Source organism: Aedes aegypti, chromosome 1, assembly GCF_002204515.2.
Source record: "Aedes aegypti strain LVP_AGWG chromosome 1, AaegL5.0 Primary Assembly, whole genome shotgun sequence".
In the NCBI taxonomy this organism is placed as follows: domain Eukaryota; kingdom Metazoa; phylum Arthropoda; class Insecta; order Diptera; family Culicidae; genus Aedes; species Aedes aegypti.
In genome coordinates, this window is record NC_035107.1 from 301,684,251 (window position 1) to 301,704,242 (window position 19,992).

The 19,992-nt window shown below is 37.1% G+C and overlaps 2 protein-coding genes across 3 annotated transcripts in view; one reads left to right on the top strand and one right to left on the bottom strand.

Annotated features, from left to right (window-relative positions):
• The window catches only part of LOC5573536 (modifier of mdg4), a 419,719-nt gene that overhangs the window by 319,891 nt on the left and 79,836 nt on the right, over positions 1-19,992 (top strand). The window lies entirely within an intron of this gene.
• LOC5565179 (inner centromere protein B) lies at positions 1,096-18,705 on the bottom strand. Its single transcript, XM_021838314.1, has 5 exons — positions 18,531-18,705; positions 18,351-18,456; positions 8,615-8,799; positions 8,378-8,550; positions 1,096-1,433 (listed from the first exon to the last, which is right to left on the bottom strand). The coding sequence occupies exons 1-5, from the start codon at positions 18,570-18,572 to the stop codon at positions 1,310-1,312; spliced, it is 630 nt and encodes a 209-aa protein (XP_021694006.1). The 5' UTR covers positions 18,573-18,705; the 3' UTR covers positions 1,096-1,309.

Here is a 19,992-nt window from a genome sequence, read left to right on the forward strand (position 1 = left end):
CATCTTAATAAAAAAGAGAACACCCGGCACCGTAAAATGTCAAAAAAGTGGACTTGGAATTTCATATACTATCGTTCTTGCTTGACCCAATCTCACCCCCATTTTCAATGTTTTAGACATCGTACCGAAAAAAAAGATTTTTTTGCGGGAAAATCAAACAGATTCCGGAAAATACCTGTGATGTGTAATGAAAAGACTTTCAACATTCTACTAATACAACGATAGAGGCTAGAGTACATGCGTGATACTTTGTACAGGAGAAATTTAATGTTGTAAATTTTATCTAGTTTCAACATGCAAGTTTATTGATGTAGTAAACAAAAACTACTATTTCTAAAAATGAATATTGTTATGAATTATGTGTAATAATATGTTCCCTAACATATGAAGTATTAATTTTAGTAATATCAGCGTTATTAGCTGAAATATTTCACAAAACACATTTTTCCGTTTTGACCCAATCTCACCCCCTAGACCCATTGTCACCCCCATCGACGGTACACAAATTATGTCACGCTAAATTTAAACTTTTTCGACCCCCTCCTCCCCTTTGTCGCACTTTTTGTATGAGTCCTCCGATAATTTTGTAAGGCTTGTCACGCATGGCTTAACCCCCCCCTTTGGAGCGTGACGTAATTTGTGCATAACTCCTATGTGTGTTTCAGCACACCGTGTGTTGGATTTCCTGAAGCATATTTTGAACAAATTGAAACATCCCTTAGAAATTCTCTGGAGAAATTTCCAGACGAACTCCTGGTAGTATTTGTGGGATCTCTAGAAAAATTTAAGGAGAGATGTCTGGAGGAGTTCCTGAAGAAAAATCAGAAGAAATCATACAAGTTTTTCCTCGAGAATTTTATAAGGAATTACTGGAGAATAATCGCGTCAGAGTCTCTGAAGGTTACTCTGAATGTTTGAGAATTTTGCGCCAGAATTCACTGCGAGGAGAAAAAGCAAAGCAGGAACATTAGAGAACATTGTGGTTAAAAAAGGAGACTTTCATTGAGAACAGAGATGATGACCAGCCCTGCACTTACAATTGTTCAGGTAAATGGGTTCTAGCTCTAATGTAGCATCAAAATCGAGTGCAATCAATTCAGAAGAAGAACCAGCGATTTATTAACAAAGTTCTACAAAAACATACAGAAGTTACTGTATCACATGAAACATCAGATCTAATGCCAGAAGAAACTAAATGAATTAGTTAGTTTTGAACATTTAGAATAATAATAAAAGCAACGTAATAAAACTAAAAATTCAGTCGCGGACGTTCAGTAGTTTACCTTTGCGCACATTTTTCTCCGCCTTGTTAATTATTGTTCGATGTCTTCAACGCGTTCAGCTCACGCACCAACCGATCCAGGTCATTATCCAAATGCTTTGAATCCTGCTTCTGTTGGACATTATTGGCCTCCAGACGTCGCTTCCGTTGTCTGGAAAGAAATGGAGAAATTAGGAGCGAAATATTCAGGGACTGGGTCATTGACTTGTATGCCAAATGGCCCGCTCCCAAATGTTCAAAATCATGTGCTGGGCCGGTAGCGACTAAGTATCTTGAAAATAGGAATTTTAGAGACCTCTTACATGAGAAAATAGACCAAACAAGAACCAAAAAGAGACCCAAAAGGGTCCAAATAGGTACAAAGACACAAATAACAGGGACTAGGAGATGTGATGTTTGTTCCAAAGAGAATCTTACCAGACATTTGTCTAATGATATTTTTAGCACATTTTTTTAGAATTCCTCATGACATTACGGTAAGTATTACTGCTCGTATTTCTTTATGTATTTTTTCTTCAATATTTTTTCCAGGAATTGATTCAGGTATTTTCCCAAAGTTTCCTTCGATATTACTCGCAAAGATTTCTTCAGGAGCACATTTAAGATGTTTCGAGAAAATTCTAAGTCCTCCAGGAATGTATCCAATGATTCTATCAACGTTTTTTCTAGAATTTTCTCTAAAATTCTTAATTAAAATACCTTTTACAACTCAACCAGTATTTTCTCTAAAGATTTTCTAGGAGCTCCTAGAAAATTGTCGTACACAATTTCTTTGAGATTTCTATAAGAAATTTCTCTAGGAATACTTTCAGGTATTACTCCAGAGATTCATCAGACGATTTGTTCAGGAATTATTACAAAAATTCTTTGCAAAATATTTTTCCCAGATAATTGTAAAAGATTTTTTCAAATTTATTGGGGATTTTTGCTAATCCTAGAGGTATTCAGGGTGTCTACTGATTTACAGAAATGAAATTCCCTGATATTTCCAGGTTTTTCCAGGATTGGAAAAAATAATTCCAGGTTTAAGAAAAACTCCAATATACATAAAAGATTGACGAATGGCTACTAGCCTGGGACACGGTTATATGAAAAATTAAGATTCTCGCTCCAGTCCACTTTTTGGATTGCATTTAGGTCCCATAACAACTGTGCAAAATTTCAGCTCGATCGGTGAAAGTATATTTACGCGCCAGCCGTTCAAAGTTTGTATGGGATTTACTATGGGAAAACTTACTTTTGCAAAGAAAAATCGTCAGAGGTCGCCCATTGACCTCTATAAAAATTCTAAACACATCTCGATTGGTATTTCTACGATGAACAACATTGCCGAAGACCGCAAAGCAATCCGATGCTTGTAAAAAAAGTTATTAAGCATAACCTATTCGGAAATTTTGCCTGATTTTGTTATTATTGTTATTCCTTTACGTGTTAATTAAGGTCGCCTTGCCAATAGGTTTTCATTGAATAACTTTTTTCACAAGTGTCAGATTGCTTCACGGTCTTCGGCAATATTCTTCATCGTACAAATACCTATCGAGGTTTGTGTTCAGAATTTTCATAGAGATCAATGGGCGACCTCTGGCGATTTTTCTTTGCAAAAGTAAGTTTTCCCATAGTAAATTCTATACAAACTTTGAACGGCTGGCGCGTAAATATACTTTCATCGATCGAGCTGAAATTTTGCACAGTTGTTATGGGACCTAAATGCAATCCAAAAAGTGGACTGGAGCGAGAATCTAAATTTTGTCCCACACTGATGGCTACATTTAGGTGACTAAATAATTATTTTTGAATATAGTTAGTATGGCTTCGAAAAACTGAAACCAAAACAATAACTAATGATAAATTTCAAAGTATTTTTCATTTCAATAAAAACAAATGTCTGAAATATGTAAACGACGTACAAAAAATTAAGAAATTTGGCGATTTTTATTAAATTTTCAGGATCAAGAACTTTAGGGAACCCTTGCGTAAAAAAAAAAAACATTAACTAAAAAGAGATCATGTATAAATTATGAATACAAAAATAAACCTAACAAGAATCACGACATAAGAGGTTGGTTCGTCATTTGAACCGACATCTAAAAAAATATTTCTAAGACTTGTTTTGGAAATCCTCGTGACATTACAACAAGTATTACTGCTCGTTTTGTAAATTTATTTCACATATTGCTCCAAAGACCTGTTGAGGAGTTTGTTTCCTGATTTTTTACGAACTTTTTATGTAGGCAATTCTTCCACGAATCGTTTAGAAACCTTCAAGAATTCAATCTGGATTTTTTCTAAAAAAAATAACGCTTTTTCATTAAAACAACAGTATTTTTTCATTACGAACCATGGTTTTAGCTCAAAATATCCTATGTTGATTGCACAGACAACCAGAAGTCGTATGAAAGTTCACGTAATAACTCGTTAATTCATCAAATTACATCAAACCCGCAAAACACGGTGCATAAACTCGTCAGATTGATGAGTTTCCTTGCATAAAATGCTTTTTTTTCTGAGTTCATTTGTACGTTTTGTTTCGTCCCGTACACTCGTACAAAGTAAGTCGAATCAATCCGTAGCACCTGTCAAACCAACATTTGTTATCATAAGTTAAATCTATTTTTCATCACATTGTGCACGCATATCGCTTCCAATTTTGTACTTAGAAAGCCTTTTCGCGACATCTTATAAGTGAAATTTTGCACATGCAAAGCCTCCAGGTGATTTCGTTAAACGTACATTTTGATTGTCTGGGTAGTTAATTATCATGGCGAAGAAATTGCTTCGAAAATTCCATCAGAAATTTCTCAACTTTTCAAGGAAGTTCCAATATCTCAATAAATTTAACCATTAATTCTTTTATTGATTCCCCTACGACTTACACCATTATTTTAAACAAGCCTTCAAAGAATTTTTCAATTTATTCATCCAGGCATGTCTCCAGGGAAATGTCAAGGAATATTTCTTAGATTGTTTTGCAGAAAATTTTGAAAAATCAGCGAGAAATTTCTAAAGTATTCTCTGATGAAAATTGGGTGAGTTCTAAGTATGCCTTGATGAATTCCCACGAGGATCTCCGAAAGAACTCCTGGATTCTTGATGAAATTCTTCCTAAGATTTTCTTGATACATCGCTCTGAATAATGCTCTACGAGGTTTTTTGTAGCAATTCTAACAAAATGCGTGAATAAATTTATCTATAAATGATCGGAGCAATAACTGAAATTATTGCTGTGGTGGAATTTTGAACGAAGTTTTGAGAAATTCAAAAAGATTTGGAAATTGTATTTGAAAAAAAATCTGAAGTGTTTGAACTGCAGCAATAATATTTTGATGAAATGCTGGAGAAATTTCTAGAAGAACTCAGGTTGATTTTATCGAGAAATTTTTGGGGTTTATAATTGATTTTATCGAATAATTGGGTTTATTCTAGCGTTGGGCAATCGATGTTTTCATTCCGAATAATCGATTTTTTGAATCGATGTTTGGGGCATCTGGAATCGGGTGAATCGATTTTCTTTATTCGATTTTTTGATTCGATTCGTTTTGTTATAGGTTTCAATGCTAGTAATGGACCCCTTAGTAGCTGAAATTCATTCTAGACGCTTTTCCGCAATGATATCTCAGACGCATATACGTTTTGTGGAGTCTAACAACAAATCCAATGTCTTTACTTCATAGTACGTCGATAAAACATACAAAATCATTCGATTTTTCCAGCGAAATATGCATTTGAAAAACTGTTGTCCGAATGACTATTATGGACCCTCCCGGGGTCCGTAATAGGATTGTTTACAAATTTGACGTTGCGTATTATGGACCCTCCATTTGATTCCCATGTAATCCGGCTCGCTGCCGACGAGCCTATTATGGACCCACCTGGAAATGCGTATTATGGACCCTCTTGTGTGGTTTCATTTACAAAACTGTTCAAATATCTGTATTTATGCGTCTCAAACCAAATATTTTGCCTGAAACTGCTGACTAACAATGTAATCGAAGATCCCCCGGTGGATTTTCATAGGAATAAAGTTGCTCTGAGTGTTAATTTTATGTTTTTCTGTAGGGGGTCCATAATACGCAAGGGTCCATAACCGGCATCGACTCCCTACTTCAAATCAAATTTTGAGCTAGCTACGAGGTAGTAAATCTATTCCACTGAATTTCACAACTGATTCAATTTAAGGATGGTCAAATCAAATGCATATGCAATGGTCTTATTTCAAACTTCATAAATTTAAATTCGAATTCGATTCGAATCGGTTCTAAAACATCGATTCAAATAGTTCGATAAAATAGGTGAATCGATTCAGCAGTTCAATTGGGAATCGATTCAGTAACATCGATGTTATATACAAATTTGCCCAACGCTAGTTTATTCTACGAGTGGTGAGGTGAGAATTGTCGATTTCATATAGCGAGGTGACAATTCTCGACTCGAGTGAAGTGGCTCTTCATTTGATTTGCACTTCACTCGAATAGAGAATTGTCATCTCGCTTTACGAGACCGACATTTCTTACCTCATTCCACTCGTTGAATAAGCCCAAATGCCTTAAGGAATTTTTAAGCAATTTCGGAGCGTTATTGTGGATGCATTTTAAAAGAACCCATATAAAAATTAAATAAAATAAATGAAAAAAGACATAGGAATTATTGTAGGTTTTCTTGAAAAATGTTGGATTTATTTTCGAAAACTCTGGAATAAACCTTTGTGGAGAAACTTCTGTAGGACCTTTTCTAGAAGTAACACAAATCGGTGAAAAAATCAGTGGAAAAAACATCTGGAGACAATCTTTAGATTTTTTGCAGGGTAAACGAAAATTACTGAGTGCTCTGGGATTTTCTGGATTGAATTCTGAAGAACTTCTTCTAAGTATCTATTGAACAAAATGCTGATCGCATCCATGTTAGAGTTCCTAAAAGTTTTCCAGGAGGAATCTCTGGAAAAACAGGAACATAATCACTGAAAGTTTTTCTGGAGCCTCTAAAATGTTGCACCAGGATTCACTGCAAGCAGATTAGGACAAAGTAGTGGCTTTAGAGACCATTTTGATTAGAATGTCGATAGAGACTTAAACCAAAAATAGATTTCTTAGGGACATGCACCACTAAGACTCTTGAAAAGGACCAGCTTACCTGAAAATGTACTATTTCTCATACCTATTGTAATATTTACTCTTTCCCTACGAAATTTATGCTCATGAAAGACAACCAGGTGGAACCAGGAGTTGTACTTGGCAATCTTAAGTCCTGCCTCCTTGTTTAGACAAGTTTTATTCTGAATAAATAGATATCAATAAAAAATAAAGTACTGAATATCTCAAGTAGCGTTCTAATAGCGGCGCAGCCAAAAAAAATAATTCTAAAGATTTTGTGTTACAAAAAGGACATATTCCACCATGTATTACTGTTTCGGAATAATTTCCCTGAGTGTGGCCGAAATTCCCTGAGATATCCAGGTTTTTTCCAGGTTGAATAAAATTCCCTGATAATTCCAGGTTTTTCCAGGTAGTAGACACCCTGGGTATTACAGATGGAAATCCTAAAGTAACATCTGATGATTAACTTGATTAACTTACACAAGGTTTTATTTAGATGTTCTGGAATCTTGAGGAAATCTTGGAGGATTTCTCAGCCAAATTAATAAAACAATTGAAGAAAGATCAATCAAATATTTGGATCATATCCTGTGGGAATTCCTTGAAAATTGTCTGAAATTTATTTCTTTGGTGGTCAAATTCTATTCTTGGAGAAATTCAAGATTTAAAGAAATACAATTATTAGAAAACCCTGGAGATGAGGAGCTGCTAAGGGAAATCGACATGGAGAAGTATTGAAGAAATATCTGTAAAAATATGTTTAGGAATTTCAAGAGGAATTTCTGAGAAATCTATGTGGAATTTCTTGAAGCCATTCTCCAAAAAAGTTCTTCGGCAATGGCTCGAATTTTAACTGGAAAAAGTAATAGCCAAATTTCAGAATAAATTTCTTACACTTAGAAAGCATCGTGGATGATCATAATAGCACACCTTAGCTCAATTACTCAGTTTTAACATATCAACTTGAATAAACGCTAAAAATGTTATCTGACAAATATATTTCAGTAAAGTAATAGCTTTTGTTCAGTTTATTCATACGACCTATAAAATAAACTTTACATCATGCAAATTATCGGACATGTATCTTCTTGTACAAATCGTACTAATTTCGGTTCAAATTACCCAATTGAGTGGCCCGGAATTTTTCTGGAAAACGACTGGTAGGTCAGGGAAAGTCAGGGAATTTCCTTTTCAAAATAGAGTCGACACCCTGGCGGAAGCCACACAGACTGCTTAAATATTCTTAATTCTATTTTTAAAAACTAATCTACTAATATTGAAATCAAACAAATCGTAAACGCCGTTGAATAATCTACAAGATCTGTCCAATGGGTTATTATAGCCATAAGCGGTTCGGTGTGCAGGAGTCTATAAGAAGTTAGTGTTGCGCAGTTGTCGGAGAGGGACATAAATATTGATTTTCTAGGGCATGCTGTTGCAATCAATATGATGATTTATCATGTCTAATATGAATAATCTCTGCAGCAAAGTACGGCGTTTTGACAGAATCGAACGAAGTCCCTGAAGAAATTTGTGTAGGAGTCATCGGAGGAATTACTGAAATGATTAACATTGAATGCGTTTCTGTAAAGATGTTTCGGAGCAATTCCTGGTAGTAGATGTGAATGAGTTTTGGCAAGAGATCATATGAAAATGCCTGGAAAGATAACTGAAAAAATGGCAAAAGGATTCTTGTAGATCTTTCTGTAGAAATCCCCAAACGATTTTTTTTTTCAAAAACTCCTAAATGTCAGAAAGAATCTAAAGAAATCACTAGAAGAATTCCTGAAGCTTTCCCGAGAAAACTGAGAAGGAATTCTTGAAGAACCTGCGAAATATAGCAGAATAGGAAAAAGAGTGACTTTGAAGACCCATTTTGGTTGAAATATGGACTTTTTGGTAAAAATTGAGACTTCTTATAGAACCTCGTTAAAACAGAGACCAAGTCTCTGAAAAGAGACCATATATCAGCCCCGCAAATGGAATTACCATTCCCCAATCATACTTCATTTCCTCCAACAGTTTGGCCAGCTTTTCGATCCGCTCCGCTGCGTTGTCGCGTTCCTCCTGGATCGCAGCGCGAACCCGTTCCTCTTCGGTCTTCTTCTGGAGGAACTGCTGCCGGAGGAAAGTCGCTTTGCGACGTGCCGAATCGATGTCCGCCCATTTGGTGTTTGCCTGTTTAAAAAAAAAAACGAAACCGTTATTTGGGATCAATATTTGAAAATTCGTTATACGCAACTGATTCATCCAGCAGGGCTTGAATCGCTTCCCGACGGCGATGCAGGCCGCGTTCCAGCTCCCGTTCCTGCTCGTAGAGGTTCACCAGTTCCGGGGGAAGATCTCGCTTGACCGAACAAGCCGGATTCACCAAACTGGGCAAACTTTCTTCCCACTCCTTTCTGCATTCGAGCTCCACGAGTGCCTCTGGAATATGTAAGAATTGTTTAATTATTCAAGTCAAGAAACTAATTTAGATATTTGGCCAGGTATCACTAGAAATTTCTTTAGGAATTCATTTATTGAGTTTTTCTAACAAGTTTCTCAACGAATTCCTCCATGATTTTCGATCAAGATACCCTCAAGAATTAAAACCGATTAGATATTAAGAATTGGACAGAATAGTAATAAAATTTCAAATGAGTTCGGCTCCATTGTGCCTGATGGCACGTGAGCCTGTAAATGAACGGACAAGTACAAAACTATGATTTTTCAATTGCTGTGGAATATAAAAAAAAAACTTTTGAATATTCCATGGAGATGTTTTGAGAAATGTTTGGAAGAAATGCAGAAGTAAACCTTGGATGAAATGCTGGAGAAATTCCTAGAAACAAATTTAGAGGAGCTTTAGGATGAATTCCAGGTCGAACTTAATAAAGAATTTCTGGGAGAGTTCTTAACTGATTTCTTCGAATATCCCCTCAAGGCATTTTTTGGAGCAATTTGTGGGAGTAATCGTGGTTAAATTCTAGGAGGAACCAACATGAAAAGGAGGAGGAATTCTTGCAGGCTTTCTAGAAAAAAATCTCATATCGATATGTTTCATAACCTCTGTAATAAACCTTTGTGAATTCTGTGGGAATCTAGGGGGGTGTTGTAATTTCAACAAATGATAGCTCTTAGTTGCGTTCAGGCAATAATCCGAAGAATTCTCTAGGAGCTCATTTATTGATTTCTTCTAACGAATTCCTGCATGATTTTTTTTAGGACAAAATACCCTCAAGGATTGATCCTGAATTTCATTTCAAGTATTCCAGACATTCCACCATCTTTTTTGTTCTGGCATTTCCCCAAAAATTATGTCTCAAATTTCTTCAGAAATCCTTAAGTCCTCCAGGAGTCCATCAAGAGATTTATCCATTGATTTCCCTATAGAATTTTATCTTAGAATTCCATGTAGTAATTTCTTAAGATATCCTTTGAAATTGTAGTTTTAGGATTTCTTTAAGATTTTAAATAGGGATTTATCTGAGGATAGGAGAATTAGGGACATATTTGTCCCTAATTATAATGAATACATAATTTTTTTAAGGCCGTAAAATAGGATTTTTCTAATTTACCCCCGGCTTTTTTTAAGATTAATATTAGTACGACATGCTACTTTAATTCATGGTAATAAAAATTATATCATGTGTCAGAAATGTGAGATAATTAGGTCGGAAAACAAGGCTGTTGAAAAGGTATGGGGGCAAAACGAATAATTTGCGTGAAATTTAGTGATCTAAAAATTAGATTCATTCAACGCCTTACTAATATTTGACATGCTGAGAACAACTCAAAGTCAAAATTCAAAAGACAATTGAAGCAAAAAAAAACAAACTTTTACACCGTTAAACATTTTTTCAGGAAGTCCTTCAGAAAATCTTTGTGAAATTTCTCAAGGAAATACTCAAATAATTTATCCAGGATTTTTTCCAGAGATTCCTCAAGGAAATTTTCAAGTCTGTTTTAGTAAGCTGTAATGAAAGTTCTGTATAAATCCCTAACGAACGCTTGCAAGGCGGAATTTTGGAGCAATGCTTGAGACAAACCGTTGATTAATTCACGAAGAAATCAGAATGAGAATGACTGGAAAGAATTTTTGCAGTGTATACTGGAAAAATCCTTTAACGAATTTCTTCAAAAGCTCTGAAACCAACCCCAGAGAATTTTCTTGTCTCTGGAAGATCTGCTCGAGTAACTGCAGAAATCGCAAAAGAATTGACGTAAAAATCTTTGGAAGGAATCCTGGGATAATGTATGCGAAAATCTTCAAAGTAATCCCTATTGAAATTAATCAGGGCTGGTAGGGACTGAGTGCCTTGAAAATAGGAAAGTCCTCTTGCCTAAAAACATGAGATCAGACAAGACCAAAAAAGTAACCAAACAAGAACCAGGGAAACAAAACCGAAACAGAGATAAGAGTTTGAATCTGTAGTGAATCAGAAAAGACAGTTCTCTAAGATCTAAGATTCTTTTGGGAATTCCTCGTGACTTACGATGGGTATCACTGCTCATATAACTGTACGTATTTTCTCATGATTTAGGAATTTCATCAGAAAATCAGGGTTTGGGTTTGCCCAGAGATTCGAATATCTGAAGATTTCTTCAGGAGTTCATTTCTCATGGAATTCCTACAAGAATTTTCTTTGTTATGGGTATCTCAAAAATTCTACCTGGATTTTTTCCAAGAATAACTCCATTTTAAAGACCATCAGGAATTCCTACAAAGATTCTTCCAAAAAATATCAGGAGAACATAAGGAATTCCTTCAGAAATGTTTCAAGAAAATCATGCAGGATTCTATCCAGTGATGCTTCCATCGATTTCCCTAGCACATCCTCAATGGGAGTCTTCAAACAACTTATAACTTATAAAATCAATCAATAACTTCTCCAAAGATGCCTCAAGATTTTTTTTAATGTTTCTAAAGAATTGTCTTTGAGGATTTCTTTAAAATTTCAATTAAAAATTGCTGTGAGCTTTCCAGAGATTCTTCTTGATATTTCTTCAGGAATTGGTCCAGTAATTCTTTGAAATATTTCTCAAATATGTCTTCTAAGATTTTTTCCAGACATTCTTCCAGGAGTTTTTGAAAATTTCGATCGATTTTCTTTTTCAGATATTGTAAATCGGAAAAAAAATCCGTAAGGTCATTCTAAATAAAATAAAAAAAAAAAACTCATTTGTTACTTGAATAAGTTCAAATGTCACCCCCAATTGGGGTGCATCTCTGAAAAATCTCTTAAATTTTTACAGAAATTTCAGAAGATTTCCTAGATCTTTTCAATGATCAATCAATCGAATCCCTGGCTAATATCTCGCAGGATTTTCTAAAGCATTTGTTCTTCGAAGAACATCGGACGGAATCCCCAATGAAGTTTGTGTTGAAATGATGATCGGATGAGTACTACAAAATTTGCTACAGTGAGTAGTGTTGACTGCTGTCGAATATTAAATAAACTTTTGAAGATTCCGTGGGGATCATTTGAGAAATGTTTGGAAGAATTGAAAGAGTAAACAGAGGAGCTTTATGATGAATCCCAGGTCGAATTTATTGAGGAATTCCTGGAAAAGGTCTTATCAGATTTCCTCGGGACATTCGAGGAATTTTTGGAGTGATTTGTGGGAAGAACCTTAGATGAGTTCTAGAAGGAATCCACATGCATAGCCGAAGAAATTCTGGCAGGGTTTCTTGAAAAAATAAACCTTTGTGGATTTTCCCGGAAGAAATTCTGAAGAAATCTGCCTGTAGAATTTTGTATCAGGATTCACTGCAAGCAGAATACGGAAAACAAGAGATTTGAGATGAAATTTATGAATTAGTTGCTGGGTGATTTTCTGGGAGAGTTTTTAGTAACAATCGAACCATATCGAAGACACTATCTTGCTAAAAATCTAGATCCTGAGATTGTTTTATTTTAGTTGGTGTTACATCAATTAATTTGATAAAACCTCGTTAACGATGTTACGCCAATTTACTCGGTCCATGGATGTGTCTCTCCAACTTCGATTTTGGCCCACGTTCTCCAGATCTTGTTGCACCTGATCAAGCCACCTCGCTCGCTGTGCTCCCCGCCTTCTTGTGCCAACCGGATTCGACGCGAACACCATCTTTGCAGGATTGTTGTCCGGTAGTCTTGCAACATGCCCTGCCCAGCGCACCCTTCCGGCTTTCGCAACCTTCTGGATACTGGGTTCGCCGTAGAGCCTAGCGAGCTCGTGGTTCATTCTCCGCCGCCACACACCGTTCTCCTGCACTCCGCCAAAGATCGTCCTAAGCACCCTTCGTTCGAACACTCCAAGTACTTGCAGGTCCTCTTCCAGCATGGTCCATGCTTCATGTCCATAGCGGACCACCTTATAAGACCGGTGTTTGTACATGGTACATTTGGTGCGGGGGTGAATCTTCCGCGACCGCAGCTTCTTCTGGAGCACATAGTAGGCGCGACTTCCACTATCGTAGCACTGCTTCCCAGGCGGGCTCTGTCGCGCCTGGTTCCGCCTATCAGCATGTACTTTGTTTTTGACGCATTCACCACCAGGCCGACTTTTGTCGCTTCACGTTTCAGGCGGGTGTACAGGTCTGCCACCGTTCCAAATGTTCTGCCGACATTATCCATATCATCCGCGAAGCAAACAAATTGGCTGAATCTTGTGAAAATCGTACCTCGGTTATTAAACCCGGCTCTCCGTATGACACCTTCTAGCGCGATGTTGAACAGCAGGCACGAAAGTCCATCACCCTGTCGAAGTCCCCGGCGGGATTCGAACGAACTGGAATGTTCGCCCGAAATCTTCACGCTATTCTGCACACCGTCCATCGTTGCTCTTATAAGTCTTGTGAGTTTCCCGGGAAAGCTGTATTCGTCCATGATTTTACATAGCTCATAAGCCACTTTGAAATCGATGAACAAGTGATGCGTTGGGACTTGGTATTCACGGCATTTCTGGAGGATATGCCGTACAGTAAAGATTTGGTCCGTTGTTAATGAAACCAGCTTGATAACTTTCCACAAACTCATTTGTTATTGGTGATAGACGACGGAAGATAATCTGGGATAGCACTTTGTAGGCGGCATTCAGGATAGTGATCGCACGATAGTTTACACATTCCAGTTTGTCGCCCTTCTTGTAGATGGGGCATATGACCCCTTGCTTCCACTCCTCCGGCAGCTGTTCCGTTTCCCAGATTCTGACAATCAGCCGGTGCAGACCTCTCCGGGCCCATTTTGATGAGTTCAGCTCCAATGCCATCCTTACCAGCGGCCTTGTTATTCTTGAGCTGGTTGATGGCATCCTTAACTTCCCTCAATGTAGGGGCAGGTTGGTTTCCTTCATCCGCCGTGCTGACGTAGTCACTTCCTCCGCTGTCGTGACCCTCGGCGCCTGTGTTCTCCGTGCCATTCAGGTGTTCATCGTAGTGCTGCTTCCGTCCTTATCCCTACACATTTCGGCTCGCGGCACGAAGCCTTTTCGGGATGCGTTAAGCTTCTCGTAGAACTTTCGCGTTTCTTGTGAACGATGCAGCTGTTCCATTTCTTCACATTCCGCTTCTTCCACGCGGCGCTTTTTGTCTCGGATTAGGCGGGTTTGCTGCTTTCGTTTTCTTCTATATCGCTCCACGTTTTGTCGCTTTCCTTGCTGCAGCATTACAGCCCGCGCTGCATCCTTCTCCTCCAAAACCTGCCTGCATTCTTCGTCGAACCAATCGTTACATGTCCTCCTATCCACGTACCCGACGATGATCTCGGTTGCGTTGTTGATGGCTGCTTTCATGTTGCTCCAGCAGTGCTCAAGAGGGGCTTCGTCAAGCTCGCCCTCTTCCGGCAACGCTACCTCAAGGTGCTGCGCGTATGCGGCGGCGACGTTCGGTTGAGCCAGTCGCGCTAGGTTATACCGAGGCGGGCGTCGATACCGTACATTGTTGATGACGGATAGTTTTTGGCGCAATTTCACCATCACTAGATAGTGACCAGATCCTGAGATATTTGTGTTCAAAATGTTGCATTGCGAAATGTCCACTTCATCGGTTTCCCCGGGACACAATCCGATGACCACTGGATGGTGAGGATGTTTTCAAAGTTTCATTTGTCCACTGACCAATTGGTACCATTGAACAGAAGAAATTTGCCCAAGACATCAATATTCTATCTGGCCTAGTTTAAGATTTATAATCAAAATTGATTCGCGAGTACACGCGACAGATGCGACCGCTCGTGTAACTTTTTTTTTTGAGCGACTGACGGAAGGTTGAACCGCAATAAAAAAAATTGAATTAATTCGACATATACCTGAAAATAACTAAATTTAAACACCGTCAATTTTCTAATCACGTAGGGCAAGTGAAAAGATTCCCATTAGAGATTGAATTTGTGTTTTCTCTTTAGATAGCTATAAGTCAACAAGGTTTGCAATTATTATAGAACAACAGGATGTGCTGATAATTCAAGACACACTATACTCAAAGCGTTAAAAGCTATTATCAAGGCCAAATCATGGAAATTCTCCAAAAAAAAGGTTGCCAAATATTACGATATTAATATGTTCATTTCGGACAGCCAATCAAAAGGAAGACGTTGATTGAAAAGTTCCAATATAAGAGAACGCACGGAAATCTCGTGGAATGTCTATGTAAAGCTAGTTCAAAACATAAAAAATGGGGTATAGGTTTATCCACATAAAAAAGTTTCTAAATACTTTATTGAAGGATTCCATTTGATTTCTCCTGAAGAATTATCCGACGTCATATCCAATTTTCTTAAAAACGAATAACAGAGCAGAAATGCAATTGCTGTCTCATGATGTAAGAACTAACATTGGAAATGATACAGTTATAATGTTGTCGAATCATGTCGGCAAACATGATTGAACAGAAGAAAATTCAAGTAACAAGAATAAAATTTTCTTTGTTTACATGTTACATATGTTATTGTTCATTGGGACGCCCTTACAAATGTTAAAGGTAATAGAAATCTTGAATTTAACTGTTAGTTTTTGAATGTATTGTTCAAAACGATAAACTTTTCACATGCCCCACCTGTGGGGCAAGTGAAATATTAGGAGACGTTTTTCAAAAACTTTTTCTGTACTTTTTTCTTCAATTTTACATAAAAAATCAATTTTAGCATACTGCTTATATTTGGTGGGAGTCAAGCTAAAAAATATACACGACCTCATTTGTGTGTTTTTTTTGTAATTTAAAGTCTCTAGAATTTGAAGAATCCCAACTATGCGAAATCCATTCCCTACTTGCCCCACGGTACCTTACAAAGTAAACAGTAAACGCAATTTCTACACGCAAAAAAATTGTGCGGTAAAAACTACCATTTTAGGGGGTTAACTTAAGCGTTCGCACCGGCAATTTTCAGCAGACCAGAAATGCGCTTGATTTTACCATGTCTGTAGTCGGAATCAGATTGTTGTAAATTATTTCTGTCAAATGTACCAGTAATGCGGTGGGGTGTACCGTAAACATAGTAAATTGGTCTGAATTTCCATGGTAGTTTCAAGAATGGGTGTAGTCAGCTAAAATAGTTATTTTTACCACAGAATTTTTTCCCGTGTAGCATATTTGTTGTTGAAATTCCTGAACAGGTGGATTTGACATAAGAGAATAGCCACTGAGATCCGATCGGTGCTGCTCACGGCCTACCTCTGTAATGAGCATCAGGTTAGCATGAAATCGTCCGATTTTTGCTCATGAACTAAACTTTTTCAATACCTGACTGAGAACACTATTGATTCATTATTGTCGTCCAACAATGTTCTAGCATTCATTATAGAAACATGTTTTTTGTATAGAAATAGTTGACCAAAGTCGTGTAAAAAACAGTGTCAAGGGTTAATCAATGGCGACATGTATTCTTTATTTGTTGGAATTTCTAATGTAATTTCTGAAAAACTTTCCAGCAAAATTAGTACTCGCCTTTGGAGTCCTGACAAGTTCCTGACAAACTCTTATATTTTTTTGGTTGCTATTCCTAACCGTCTCTGGCTTATCTTCCGGAGAAGTTTTGATGTTTTTTTTTTCAGAGAGCTGATTTTGAATTCCTTCTATAGCCGTAGACTATTCAGATCAGATATTGGTCCAGGTTTCCGTCAAAATTCAATAAAATATTTCGGATAAAAAAAAAACATCCCAATGTTGCTTTCTAAGTTTTGCCAGAATGTTCTTCAAAACCCTCTCCAGGAAATTTCTAATTTTTCCGTTGGAAACGTATACGGGATATATACTTGAATTTTCCAGTAAGTTAGTTGGGAGGCCTCGGGCTGAATTTCCCCAAAATAAAGAGGCAATAATAATAGCCGGGAGTCCGTATTTTTCTTTAGTCAAGAATTTTAACTTTTTGATTTCAAAATCAAACTATTCTTGTCTTTATTATAGCCGGGAGTCCGTATTTTTCTTTAGTCAAGAATCTTAACTTTTTGATTTCAAAATCAAACTATTCTTGTCTTTATAATAACAAATATCTATTTCTTTCTGTTTGTGTTGGAAAAGCTAATCCAGCCTTCAATTTTATTATCATCAGATCACAAAAAAGTGACTTTAGTGACCATTTTCCTGAAAAAGTGACTTTTGTGACTTTTTGTTGGAAATAGTGACTTTTTAGTGACCAGATCGAAAAAAGTGACCAAGTCACTAAAAAGTGACTTGCTACTAGCCCTGTGCCTAAATAAAGTCTCTGATAAAATTTTCACAGTAAACCTTGAGGAAATTAAAGGAGCGAACTCTGAAAAAATGTCTCTAAGTATCCCTTGATACACCGTTGGAATAATTTCTGGGAGAATCACAAAAGGAATTTCTGAAGGGATCTCTGGAGGAGTTCCTGAAAGTATGCCAGAAGAAATCTTTGAAGGAATCACTAGAAGAACGCCCGAAAAATTTCTTCTAGGAATCTTAGAAGCAATTCCTGAAGGACCAGTGGAATAATTGCGTAAGAGTCTCTGAAGGTATCTCAGGAACCTAGAATTTGTCTTCAGGACGAATTGGAGAGAAATTCCTTGAATTATCTTTTGAAAAAACCTCTTGAGGAATCGCTGAACGAATTCCTGGAAGAATTTGTTGCAAATCTATAGAACAATATCTGAAAGGATGTTTGGAGAAGTCCCTTAAAGTATTCAAGAAGAAAATTCAATCAATTAGTCACCCAACATGTGATCAATCGTTCAAGTTTTCTGGTTGAATAGCTGTCTGGTTCTCCAGATTTGTGCTCCTGATTATTTGAAGTTTGCCTTCGATTCATCGTCACATTAAACATAGTCCCAGTTAAGCTCTTTTGCAATTTGTTAATTTTATTGATTTTTGAAGTGATTTGCATAGTTCTTTAACAAAATCAAATCAATATGTGAGAAAACCAAAATATTAAGGAAATATTTTGAAAAAAAGAGAAATGTGCGAAAGGATCAATCTGATTTTAATTTAAATTTTCAGTTAGGTCCTTCTACACTGAAACAAGCGTTGCAGTAATGAGAACCATGAACGTGTTTTTAAATTTACTATTCCAACCACGATTGAGCTATCATGAACGCTTTTTATTTGCGTTTTGTTCCCTCTCAATCCAACCGCGTCGATGGCAGATCGGCTAGCATTCGCGCTTGACAATCGCCAGATCCTCGGTTCGATTCTGGTCTGCTGCAAGTTTTTAACCATGATATAGTAATTTTTACTATACAAATGGTGCCATGGTAAAATTGAATGCACAAAATATTCTAAATAAATGCGAATTTAGTCTGCACAAATCAAGTGGCGTTGTGTATTTAATTTAACCCTCTGATATAGTATTTTTAACCGCAACGCTGTTCTCAGTGTAGGCCCCATTATGAAATAGGCCCTTTTAAATTTGGTATACAAGCATCTCTAAAAGAACTCTGCGGTTAGGCCCTTTCCAAATGTTACGCTAGAAGTCACCTCACCCCAGTCGTAGAATAAGCCCAACTAAAAAGAGAAATATGCTACCAGCTCTGGTTCAATCTGAAACATATCCAACTTAATTTACCTTTGTGGTTCGATCGCACCATCTCATTGGACGCTGTTTGGGCATCCTGGCTGATGCCCTCGATGGCCGAATGCATTTTCTCCTGCAGCTTGGTTTGCTCGTCGACCTGCAAAAAGTGGGAAGGGGGACGAAGCCTCAAGTGAAAATCTACCCGACACAATCACACTATGCAATTCTTACCAATTCGGCAATCGAGTTTTTCTCCAAATTTTCCATATCCATGATGGTATTTCAGTTTTAGATAAGGAAAAACAGAAATATTCCGAAAAAAACAAGCAAAATCGACAAAATCACTTTACTGGATTCGCTGGATTCACGACAACAATCTGTTCCGTTTGTTTTTCGAAAGGTGACTGAGAAGCAGTGTTGCCACATTTTTTCCAAACCTCATCTGTGTTTTCGGCCGAAAAAATCTTTTTTATCACGGGACACGGGAGACCGTGTTATTTTCCCTATCTTTTGTCTCGCTCTAACAATCATCATCTAAACTTTGCCGAAGCAAATCTCGAGTTTTAGTGAACCGATGAAGCTGAAAATTTAATCGATTGTGCACCACATATATAGAATATAGTGATAAATTTTTCACATCCATATATAGAGTGGTACTTGAGATCTGCTTCTTCAAATAGATAGGATGATTATATTTAATGACGTCCCGTGCGGTCAACCTCCAAAAATCTTGGTAAAAATCTGTGTTGTTGAAAAATCCAGATTTGATTTTTTTAGGCCAAAAAGAGCCTTCGCAAACGTATGATAGATGTATTTGGCATTTCAACCTTTTATAAATTTGAACTAATTCTACCAAAAATAAGTTGAAAATGCATAGTCGCGCGTTTTTGTTGCCGGAGAATTTTTTTCCCCCTGTTTTGGAGCGTCTTGCTGGGTAGTGCTTCGTGAAGCCCAAGCAGGACAGTTCGGTTTTGCGTCGTCCGATTGATTTTGGTGACGGATTCGCGCGTGTTTTCGTCGCCGGAGATTTTTTTTTTTTCACCTGTTTTGGAGCGTCTTGCTGGGTACGTATTTGGGAAGGCCCAAGCAAGACGGTTTATTTTCGGGACGCCAAGAAGTTTTGCTGTCAGTGTCAGTTTTGTGTTCAGTCGAGAATGGATTACCAACTGGTGAGTTCGTTTCATGTATTATCATATACATATTTTCTTGAAAGCGTAACTTTTATGTAATATTAAAACAAACTTTGTATGGTTCGTCACTATATGTGTCGGCATTATGCTTTTTTCTTATACAATTTGAATATACATATATTTTTCTCTTTTTGACATTTTTAAATATTATTTATTAAAAAAATATTTTCTTAAACTTCTACCATATCGAGACAAAATGCACAGTAATACTCATATGTAATTTTCAAACAAACTATGTATGGTTCGTCACTACAAGTGTCGGCATTATTCCTGTTTCATATAAGTTAAAATATATACATGTAATTTTCAGTTTTCGTCATTAATAAAAACGTCTTTTGAATTGTTCGACATTATAGATGTTGATGTATTTTTCCAAAAACTTCTCGAGACAAAAATACAAAACTAGCTTTAAATACAAGTCGTATATTTCCCCCTTGTCCATGGATCGCATCACCGACCAGAGGTGACTCCCAGATCTTTTCCTCCCTCACTAATAAACACCC